The 12,199-nt window shown below is 36.9% G+C and overlaps 1 protein-coding gene and 1 pseudogene across 3 annotated transcripts in view; both read right to left on the reverse strand.

The window, feature by feature from the left end:
- Positions 1-12,199, reverse strand: part of C2CD3 (C2 domain containing 3 centriole elongation regulator) — a 117,073-nt gene that overhangs the window by 80,795 nt on the left and 24,079 nt on the right. For all 3 annotated transcript variants that reach the window (XM_019649338.1, XM_019649340.1, XM_019649339.1), the window contains 4 exons: positions 7,367-7,514; positions 3,226-3,377; positions 2,430-2,639; positions 1,848-1,960 (listed from right to left, as the gene is read on the reverse strand). In XM_019649338.1, the coding sequence (XP_019504883.1) occupies positions 1,848-1,960; positions 2,430-2,639; positions 3,226-3,377; positions 7,367-7,514 (623 nt within the window). The remainder of the gene's footprint in view (positions 1-1,847; positions 1,961-2,429; positions 2,640-3,225; positions 3,378-7,366; positions 7,515-12,199) is intronic.
- Positions 10,828-11,927, reverse strand: LOC109386323 (mitotic spindle assembly checkpoint protein MAD2A pseudogene; annotated as a pseudogene).

Raw genomic sequence — 12,199 nt, forward strand, 5'->3', positions numbered from 1 at the left:
TATGGCATATCCGTACAACAGAATATTATGTAGCCATAAGGGACTAAGGAAGTTCTTTATGTTCCAATATGAAAAGAATTCCTAAAATATAACATTAAAGAAAAGGTGCAGAACACCGTATATGGTCTGCTAATGCTTGGATAAAAATGGGGGTAGGGCAAAAAATATAATAACAAACATATTTGCTTCTATATACATAAAACAGCCAGGGTATAAAAGAAACTTTCAATATTGTTTGCCTACAAAAATGGGACTTTGCAATTTTGAACCACATGAAATTATGTTTAGTTCAAAAACTTAATAAACAAAACAAAGCAAAATGAAAAAATTTAAATCCAATGTCATTATGCTGTATAACAGAATTACTTGAATGTATAGGAGAGTTAGAATCACATATTTTACTTCTCAAACTACCTTTCAGAGAAGCAGCTCAATACTGATGGATCAAACTAGAGAACGAAAGCAAAGATAGTCTCAAAATCTGTTAGAAAAGCAGCTCTAATTTTGGATGGCAGGAACATAAATGTTTATTATACTACCCTTTAACTTTCCTGCATTAGAAAGATTTGAAACAAATAGAAAAAAGATAACACCAAAAGAATATCAATAAAAGAAATGGTTAAAAAGGACTACATCAAAATCAAAATTTTGTGCTGTATATGATATTATTTAGAAAGCGAAAGGACAACCCATAGAATGGGAAACAATATTTACAAATCACAGATCTGTAAAGGTCTTCTTGTATCACTAATATATAAAGAAGTCTTACAACCCAATAAAAGTTTCAAAATGAGCAAAGGGTTAAAACAGATATTTGTCCAAAGAAGACACAGAAATGGACAACAAGCACATGAAAGTGATACCACACTATACCCGCTAGGATGGCTAGAATGAAAATAAAGGAAAATAACAAGTGCTGGTGAGGGTGCAGAGAACTGGAACACTCAGACACTTACGGTGAGACTATAAAATGGTGAAGCAGCTGTTGAAGAGTCTGGCAGTTCTTAAAAAAATTAAAACATACAGTTTGCCATATCACTCAGCAATTCCACTTTTAGGTATATACCCCAAAGAAATGAAAACATGTCAATATAAACACGTGTACACAAAGGTTCACAGCAGCATTATCCATAATAGTCAAAGAGTGGAAACACCCTAAATGCCCATCAGCTGCTGAATGGATAAATAAAATGTGGTATAGCCATACAACGGAGTTATTATACAGCCATAAAAGGAATAAAGTACTGATATATCCATAACATGGATGAAACTTGAAAATACAGGTCAAAGAAGCCAGTCATAAAAATCACATGTAATTAAATTTACATGAAATATCCAGAATGGGGAAATTGATAGAGACAGAAAGTACATGGGGAGTGCTTAGTACTGGGGGCTGAAGAGGGAATTGAGGAGTGAATGCTAATGAGTATGGAATTTCTTTTAGGGGGAATGAAAATGTTCTAAAATTACATTGTGGTGATGGTTGCACAACTCTGTGACTATATGAAGAAACACTGAATTGTACATTTCAAATAGGTGAAATGCATGGCATATGAATTATATCTTGACGAAGAAAGAAAAATGTCAATAGTTGAAAGAACATAATCTGAGCATGGAGTTCTGAGTTGTGCTCTCAGCTATGTTACTGACTTATCTTGCATCAGGACAGTCATAGCAACTCTGGGCTAGCTTCCTCACTGATAAAATAAAGTAGAAAAGATTCACTTCAAAATTCCTTCTGCCTCTAAGATTCTATGGTACTGTAAGAGTCAGATGAGTAATTAAGGATTCAAAAATTCTTTCACAGCCAGAATATCTAAGGAACAGAAAACCAGTCTCTCTCTTACTTCCATCTGTAATTTTACTGGAGGCGAGTCGAACGACCTCAGTTATCAAGGTTGTCTTTCCCGATCCACTTTTGGAAAAGCCCACAGGAAAGTGATATTCCACAAAGAAGGTGCTAAAAAAATCAAAACAAAACAAAACAAAAGGATTAAAAAACAAACCAAATAATAAACCTATTTTTTCTGTCTGATAAATCCTACATTGTCTCTCAAGGTTCTATTTTCAGGACCTCAGGTCCTCAGAGGAACTACCTCCTCTCTTCAAAGCCTCATCAATCCTGCCAGGCAGAATTAAAGGTTCCCTTCCTTGTACTCCCACAGCACTTTTAATATAAAACTTCTATTTTGGCCCCTCTTCTGCTGACGGTAAGGTATATAAAAACAGAGTTTAATTCTTAACTTTATTCTCGCACATACATAGCATAGTGCTTGGGACCTAGCGGGGGATTCAAAACATTTTTGTTGACTGATTGATGCATATGAAAGCCCTTTATAAACCACAAAGTGCTATACAATTATTTATTTACTATTATCAGATACTTTCCATCAATGTCAGGTTTAATTTTAGTTATGTCATAGACACACCGCTTTTTTGTTGCCGCCAGCTTAGGTGGTCTCCCGGGAAAGATTTTTTTGCCAGGGGTCATCTGAGGGCTATCTGGAGGAACTCCCATCGTTTCGATGATGATTCTGACGGAATGGGTTCTACCCAGCAGGGCCAGTCTGTCTATACTCAGTGTCATCGCCTGGGCATCTTCTGGAGTTTCTGATACTGCCTGTTGTTCAGCCAAATTTCTGAAAGGAATTCACATAGACAGTGAGGCAGACAGAGGCCTACAATGAAATGATCTAGATTGCACAGGCAAGAGAAGAAAAGAGAAAGCGCAGCAAGCATCTTAGTTACTGAGGACTGGAAAATGGCTTTAATCAGAATCCTGGTGCTAATCTACAGTGGAAGAAATTTCAACAAATGTAAAGACATTCTTGTTATCTAAAGGCTTATCTCCACACAAGTACGCAAACTGATGTTACAGAATTAGTTTTTCTACAAGGGATACAGACTTTACTTTAGTTATCCACTACTTTAATGGAACTACTATTGGTACTGTTGTGTATTCTGTTTCGTTTGCTTTCCTTATGCATATTTTCTACGTAAGTATAATACAGCGTACACACCACCTAGAATTCTGCTTTCTCCATGAACCATTTTATCATATCTATCATTTCATGTTGTTACGCTGTTGAGAACTGCACTACAGTAACTCACTGAACCAGTCTGACAGTGTTAGGCAAACCCAGGTCATTTCACCTTAGGAGATATCTTATGAAAACAATCATTCTTTGCTTTTGCCTCTAAACAAGCATTCGTAGAGAGGCTCACCTATTTTTCTTGTCCACTGCTCTCTTCTTCAACTTAGGATCATTTGACTCCAGAACCTTAGATCTGGCAAGAGCTTTCGACTGGTTCATTTTCTTAGAAGGGACAATATCATCATTTTCACTGAAGAAATCACTAATGCTGGTATCCGATTTCTACAGGGGGAAAGAAACAAAAAGAGAGGCCTTAAAATATAGCTGCTTTGGGGATAGTGGTAATAAACATATTTCTCTAAAAGTAATCCAATTCTCTGCATATATATCATTTTCTTAAAGAGATAACTAACAGCAGGGAGATAATCCCATGTTTATCCTCGTTCTACAAAAATATAATCGACTCTTGAACAATACAGGTTAGGGGCACTGACCAACCCCTGACCCCTCCAACACACACATGGTTGAAAATACACGTTAGCTTCTCACTCTCCAAAAACTTAACTACAGCTGGCCCTTCACACCCATGGATTTAATCAACTGTAAATTGGAAAAAGTATTTTTGGATCCACGAATGGGAATCCATAGTTGGAAATGCAAAAATACTGTTTTCAGTCCATGGTTATTGAATCCACAGATGTGGAACCCACAGATATGGAGAGCTGGCTGTGTTTACTGAAAATAATCCACATATAGGTGGGATCGTGTAGGTGGATCTGCGCAGTTCAAACCTTTTTTAAGGGTCAACTGTAATCTGAAGTTCACAAAAATAACCTACAAGTGCAGTTTAAAGAAAATAAATGAAAATAGATTCTTCTTTCAAATTCTCAATAATAATAACCACTATTTATTGACTGCCTATTATGTATCTGATAATGTGTTAAATGCTGCACGGTGTTATTTCTAACACCACATTTTTGTGTGGTGTCTTTATCTCAGTTTTTACAAGTGAGAAAATGAAAGCTGAGAGAAGTTAGGCAGCTTGTTTACGATTCACAGCTGTATGTAGGAAAGGCAGACTTTTTTTTTGCTTTTGTTTGCTTGTTTGTTTGTTTGTTTTAGCTGAGCCATCCTGCCGCCTGTTGGCAGCTCAGCGGCATCTCGGCCAGGAATTGAACTGCTGTTGCTCAGAGCTCAAACTCTTGAGCGAGCTCTTAACCAACTGAGCCACTTGGCTGGCCTTAAGAAAGGCAGACTTTGATCTCTGTATGTTCTAAAGCTTGTATTTCTACCACAGTTTGAGGCAAAATGACTGGTAAAATGTCACCTAACTATATGGATACAGAGACTCTGCTTTTTTTTTTTTTACCACTCCATACAACTAATGATTCATTTTACTTTGAATCTCATTAAGATGAACTGTTTCTATAAGTCACAAATTTCTTTAATGGCAAAACCAGTGGACAAGCCCCTTGTAATTAATTTTTATTTTGAGAAAAGGCAGGTATCACAATTGACTGATCAGCTCTTTCTACCACAAAATGTAAAATAGAGAAGATGGCATTATAGTTATTTGACTAGTTATATAGTTAAAAAAAAAGCTCGTTAATATAAAATGCAGGAGGCCAATCCAGTCATCCAACTCCCTTTTTTCAGCATCTCAGGGTGTATAATGTTGTTGACCTGTGATAAGGGTAACAAATTAATAGTTTGATAAGCATGATCAGAATATCCTTCTAGGAAGCAACAACTTTTTCAAGGTGAAATTACAAAGCTTTTTGCTCTTCGATTTTTCTTTATTAAGTGGCAGCTTTTAAAAATGCTTGCTGACAGCGTGAGTGGCCAGCAGCCGCCATGAGCAGCTGTCCAGAAGCCGGCGACTGATCTGCCTCAACTGGGAAGAGCGCAATGATGGTGCCAACTTGGGCCAGNGACAGCAACTTGTCTGTTCCCCTTCCCCCAATTCCCCAGCGCTGTTCCCATCCCCCAATTCCCCAATTAAAAAAAAAATGCTTGCTGACTATGCAATCAAAATCTAGATGGGTCCACGGCCTGAAGGAAAGTACAATAAACATAAAAGAGGCTATCCAAAACTAAGCATTTCAGGAACCCAAAACGTTATAAAATGATTAGAAAATCATTCTGAATTTCTAAACTGTCGATGTTATTCAATATTAAGAACATAAAAACCCACTCTGGGGAAGGACATGAGCATCTAATTCCTTGGTCTGCCCATTGTCTCATGGTCAGTTTTTCACTCATTCTTCCAGTCAACAAACATTTTCTAAAACTACTTTGTTCACATAGCATGGGGGATTACTTTGTTCCATTCATACATTTATTCATTTATGCACTAAGTATTCACTGAGTACTCAATACTTATCAGGACTTTGTTGTACTGATAACAAAAAGATAATAAAGATATGTTTGTGTTTAGAGGAACTGTATCATATGTGGTAAGGGCTATAACAGACGTATGTGCAAGATATTGTGGACATTCAGGCAACAAAATCTGCTGGAGGGAATCTGGGATGGTTTCTTCACATGGAAGTGGTGAATTGATTTTTAAAGAAGGAAGAGAAGGTTAGCAGACATATAAGGGCACTTCAACATTCTAAGTAGAAGGATCAGTATGAAAAAAAAATATGGAGACAGAAAATGAGCTAGAATGTTTAAGAAGAGGTGTGACAATTAGCATGACAAGAGCCTCCAGTGGGTCCAGAGCAAACCTGGGAGATGAGGTGAGGGAGGTTAAGTCAGGATCAGATTCTAATGTCATGCTCAAGGTTGATGAGATGGTGTGGTGGTCTAAGGGAGAAAAACACAGGCCTTTTGTCTGACAGGCTAGGGTAAGAATTCTAGTTCTGCCACGTAATGACTAGTATTTAACATCTCTAAGCTTTTATTTCATGGTATGTAAAAAAGACAACACTAGCTCATGGGACTACAGTACTCAATAAATAAATAACAGAAATTCCCTGGCAAACAGAAAATGTGTAATAAATCTAAGCTCCCTTGCCTTTTTATCCTACAGGTAACATGGTGTCAGTGATGATTTTTAAGGTAGGAAGTCATGAAATCCTAACAATTCATGATGTCTTTTAAATTCAATCTCCTTCTTTCCAATCCCATTGGTGCCATGGTCATTCAGGCTCTCCCTCTCTCTCATACCTCCCTGCAGTAGCCCAGTGGCTTCCTATCTGCTTCTGGTTATTCTCTCCCGTGGGCCCTACATCATTTCCAGGTTAACATTCCTAAAACACTATTTTGATCACGTCATTTCCTGCTCACTTGACATTCACAGGCTTTCAAAGACTGGTTGCAATGTAATAGCCTGCCTTATTGACGACTTCTTTGCCACACAAATTCTCATCCAGTCAAATTAGAGACCTTGCAGAGCACGGACTGCTTCTCCAGTAGGTCACTCTTTCTAGTCCCTTTGCATATCCTTTCTCTATCTCTCTAAACCGTCTTTCAAGTCTCAGTTAAAACCCCTTATTACTCATGATGCTCTTTCCTGACAATCTCATGTAAAAGTGTGCCCTGCCTCCTCTGCACCCTGGTAGCTGTCATTGTCTTACCACTCAGCTGGTATAAGCCACCTTGCCTAAAGAACAAAACCAACAAACAAAAATAAACCACCTTGCATTTCTGTTATCTTTTCTGACCTGGAGGAAAGGAAAATCAGGACTATGACAGCAATGTTCACAAATACAAATGATTACTTGTGGAACAGGGATTGAACTTACATAGACCCTAGGAGATGTTAAACCAATTAACAGAACATATGGTTTGATATAAGAAAGAACTTTGAAAATGCTAGAACTGCCTAAAAAGAGAATGCCTTATCTTAAGGGTCGGTAGAGGTATTTGTCACCTCTGAGTAGATGTGTTTCTGGAATATTTTGAAAAGATACCGGTCAAGGTGGTTCTGAGGGTATGACTGCATTAGCTCTTCCTTAGAAGAGCTCTAAAGAAGCCATGTAATATATTAAGACCATTAGGCTTTGGACTCAGGTAAACTTGAATTTGAATCCTGGCTCTAACACTTATTATGTGTCCTTGGACAAAATACTTAATGTTTACTAAGCCTGTCTCCTCATCTATAAAATGAGGATAATCCTTTCCTCTTCAGGGTGTCATTATATAATTAAACAAGGTATGTAAAATGGATAGCTCTCTTATCTGGCAAGTGGTAACATGCTGTCACCTACTAATATTATTAATACTCCTGTTCTCTAATTCCCAAAGCTTCAGATTCAATGACTTACAGGTGCTGTGTAAAATAAATTCTCCAGGAGACTCTGGTCATACTGAGGGTCATTCAGCTCACTGCTGCAATACACATCACTCCCAGGAGATGGAGAAGCTGGAGGAGAGCCTAGCCCATCCCAGTAATGACCTTGGGATAATTCAGCACTGCAGAGATAAAAAGAACAAAGCAGAAGGACTTTAAAGTGGTTTCAGCTGAGCTTTTCTTATTTTTTAGTGAAAACTTTCTAAAGTTGTAAACCTGGAAGAAAATATGTTACACGGAAGACTCACATTAAAGAGAAAACTAACTATCTGATAAATATTTTCATATCATATTCCTCCTCCTCTGGGATGCCAACAGCTAGTATTAAAAAAATACACTACTGACACTGATTGTGATCTCATTCATTCATTTAACAAACATTTGACTGGGCACCTATTATGTGCCAGGCATGGTGTTAGGTCCTGAAGGAAACAGAGATGGCTTAGCTAACTAGCTCTACTCTTGTGTTGCTTCTGGTCTAACAGGGAGAAAAAAAAGAAAGAATTAACTATAATTCAATGAGTTAAAATGTTATATGTTGTATTTCTGAAGAATGGCTAATCCATAAATATGCTTTCTTCCATTAAGCAAAAATATGTGTATTTATGGTTAATTACAGCAAGATTAGTTGTATGTGAGATAGAGAAGTGAATAAAACAGACCCTAGTTACACAGTTTATAAACTAATAAGGAAGATAAACATACAAGTATGTGCATATTTCATTTGTTTTTGTTTCTCCTAGTTAACTAGCACTTAATGAACATCGGTTAATCAACTTATTGAATTCTTAATAAACACAGTAATAAAGAAAGCAATATTTATTAAATACTTAATATGTGCCAGGCACTGTGCTAAGCATTCAATTATTCTTTCAACTTTGCTTCCCTTTCAAGCTAGCTGCTATACTTTTTTTCTCTTCTTTAATTTCTCAAGAAAATAGCACACAAGAACTACCTTCAAATTAGATCATGTTCTTACATTTTTTAGAACAAAGAGATGCTCAATGTTCCTTTCCTCACCGTTCCCTAATCTACAGCAGCGTTTCTCAATCTCAGCAGTACCGACATGTTGGGTCAGATAATTCTGTTATTGGGAGCTATCCTGTGCATTCTGGATCCCTGGACTCTACTCACCAGATGCCAGCAGCACTCCCTCACTTCTGACAACCTGAAATGTCTTCAGACATTACCAAATGCCCCACGCAGTAGGGGATAGGGGAGAACTGCCCCCAAGTTGAGAACCACACTGCTCTATAGTGAAACCTCTCTAAGGTCAGAATGAATTCCTAACTGCCAAAACCCAACTAGCAACTTCCCCATGGCTTCTCTGCAGCTTCTGAGCACTGTGCCTTTTTGAAGCTCTATTTCTTGGTATTCTATACAACTCTCATTTGCCACTTAAGGTCCGCTGCCCACGACTCAGCTGCTTGCTGTTTTCTCCCCCCATGCACACCCTTAAAGTTACCAAGATTACCACTGTTCAGTATTTAGTCCTCTACTTTTTACCTTGTTTTCAAATTGACATCTCTTTGAATTTATTCTATTGTCTATGGCACATTAAAAGGGCATGCCATTTCCCTCCATGCATTATTTGGGGAAAACTTATACCAGAACTTGGAAGAGGTCAGAGCTATTCTGCTGAGGCTAGAGGCCTGGAGTTCCTGTGCAACCAGAAGGGCAGAAGGCATGAGAGCCGGGGGCGGTGGGGGTGGTGGGGGAGGAGGAGGGGGGTGTTCTATTCTTTGGCTACAAGACAAGCCCACTCTGTGCACTTTCCTCTTGCTTTTCTCCTCAAACATTTTTCAATCAAAGAATACATGTACCTACTTTAAAAGTAAAATAGGACTCTAAGACATAATAAAAAATAGTCGCTGCCTGCCTCCTTAGAGATAACCACTTTCAACTCCCTTCTGGTATTTACCTTCATATTTCTAAGTAACACATGTGTACTGCTATTTTCTTATTTTTCACTTTTCTAAATAATTGATGGACTTTCTATTATGAGAAATGAAGAATCCACTCTCTTATACCACTGCTCTTAGACACAGATTTCCCTTTTACCATAATCTCAATTTAGTTATAATTTTTTGTTGTCAATCTTTAGGGTTAACATTAATATCAGACGCAAGTATAATTTTTTACACTTTCTTATACAACTTCTAGTTTTCCTCATTTTAATAACCGCCTGAATTTTCATCTACTTAGTTTTCCATGTGCCTATTACTATTTCATTATTTAACTCTCCAAGAGAAATAAAATTTCCTCTTAATTTGGTCAAACACAAGGAAAATGTGTCTCCATCCATCTCTCCTTCCTTAGAAATATCCCTGTCCAGCTCCTGTAAGGAGTGTTTGTTCTCTAGATATGACACAGATCCTAAACCTCCTTTCTCTTTCTTCTGTGTTACATCCCCTACTTCCTGGACTCCATGTCTCACACTTTCTTCTTTTACGCTCTTTGTGATAGAAAATATTCTGTGCTTTCCTGAGGAATAGTGCGAGAGGTAAACTTCTGAGACCCTGGATGCATGAAGATATTTTTACTTTACCCTCACACTTGCTTGATAGTTTGGGAATGGAATTGGAGGTTGAAAATTTAGAATTTTCAAAATTCTGATAGCATTTCTCCATTGTCATCCATGGAGCAGGTAGAAAAGTCTTTTTTTGTTTCCAGCTTTATTAACGTATAATTGAAAAATAAAATTATAAACTATTAAACATGTACAATGTGATGATTTTATATATGTATACACTATAAAAGGATTCTTGCCATTGAATTAAAACATTGATCACCTCATATATTTCCTTTATTTTTGGCTTAACTTAGCATGATGTTTTCAAGGTTCATCCATACTACAACATGCTATAAGTCCTTTACTTCTTTTATGGCCAAATAATACACAATTTTATGGATATACCACTTTCTTTTAACCCATATATCAGCTGATTGACATTTTTTACTATTATGAATAATGTTGCTATGGAAATTCATGTACATGTTTTTGTGTGACCTTATGTTTTCACTTCCCTTGGGTTTATACCTAGGAGTTGAATTGCTGGGTCATATGGTAATTCTATGTTTAACAGTTTGAGAAACTGACAGACTATCTTGCCAAGTGGCTGTATCATTTTGCACTGCTACCAGCAGTGTATGAGGGTTCCAAATTCTCCACATTCTCACCAACACTTACTTTCTGACTTTTTGGTCCTAGCCACCTTAGTGGGTATAAATTTCATTATTTAAAAAAACAAAACAAAATATATATTTAACTTTATTTATTATCATAATTTAAAGCTTGGTTTTATAATACACAAAAAGACACTTTTAAGAGTTTTGTATCACCAGGATTTAAATAGTAGAAATACCAATAGCTTTGTTAGTGTAAGTTACATAAATTAAAATCAAATAATTAGAGATTTTTTTCAATATGGAAACTATACAAATGAAATAAATGACAAAAGGACCTAATAGCAATATTTTTTTATTTATGGATTATCAGTTACTTTAGTATCTAAAGAAAGATGATGAATATTCTGACTTCTTTTGCTGTGTTTCATATTTAAATATTTCCCTACCTATATTCTGAGTCAAGCTACTTGACCAAAAGGTCTGACTTAGGAAGGCATTCAGCTTTATAGGAAAAGTTGTTCCATTTACAGTTACCACCTTCAAAGGAATTGACATTAAGTGCTGATGTAATCTGCTAGTTTTCTTTTGAACAGTGTGTAAAAAATTATGTTAACCCTATGGAAAGTCAAACAGGTACCAAAAAACTCTGACAATTATGTACAGTTCAGTAAAGTATGTTAAGTTTCCCCATCTAAAAATTAACCAATGAAATAAAACATATGAACTACAGTTGACTTGGTTTCAGGAAACGTACATTTGAGAATTACATTATTGTTCTCATCTCATCTTCAGTCACTGTCAGGGATTTTGGAGGCCACCATGCAGTTTACTTTGTGGACTGTAGCAGCGAATGAACGAAGATGGACTTGCTCAGAGTTGGTAATGGACTGAGGTCCCGACTCTTCCCATTTTTCAGGTACAACCAAATCTTTGTATAAATCAGTAGATCAAATGAATAAGAAACTTCCAACAGTGGCAGGAATGTCACTGTAGCTGTGATCTGTCTGATCACTGAACAGATTTCACCTTGGATAGTTTTCTGAGACTTTTCTCTGGGTGTACTGTCCTCTTTGGCAATCTTCTCACACTCAATATCAAGTTGCCATCTTTCAAGGACGTCGCCACTTTCAGTATTTGAGATAAATACCACCAGTTTCTGAAATGAACGTTTGTATAACCAATCTTTTATTTGTTCCACCACATTATTTAGGTATTCATCAGCTCAGGATCAGTAGTTACAAGCAAGGTGAGTCCATATTTCTGCACCTGAGTAAAATAAAGGTTTCAGATGGATATATGCCATGCTGATAAAAAATGCTGTTGATGCCAAATGACGAGAACTCTGCCAGGATTTCGGTGTTCCTGTGCAGGGTGATGCCTTGTTCCCAAGAGAATTACAGCGCCATGGCCAGGCCCACTGAGGTGGCGTGCGCCTACTCGTAGATGGCCACCGCAGAGCTCCACAGAAGCTCCCCACCACTTTCATCATGGTTTTGATTTGCATTTCTCTGATAATCAATGGTGTTGATATCTTTCATGTGCAGATTAGCCATTTGACTATTTTCTTTGGAAAAGTATCTATTTAGATCCTTTGTGCATATATGTACATAAATAAATATATATATATAAATATATTTTTATATATATATATTTTTAAAAGATTTTTATTGGGGAATTG

The sequence above is a fragment of the Hipposideros armiger genome, unplaced genomic scaffold (assembly GCF_001890085.2).
Source record: "Hipposideros armiger isolate ML-2016 unplaced genomic scaffold, ASM189008v1 scaffold_132, whole genome shotgun sequence".
NCBI lineage: Eukaryota > Metazoa > Chordata > Mammalia > Chiroptera > Hipposideridae > Hipposideros > Hipposideros armiger.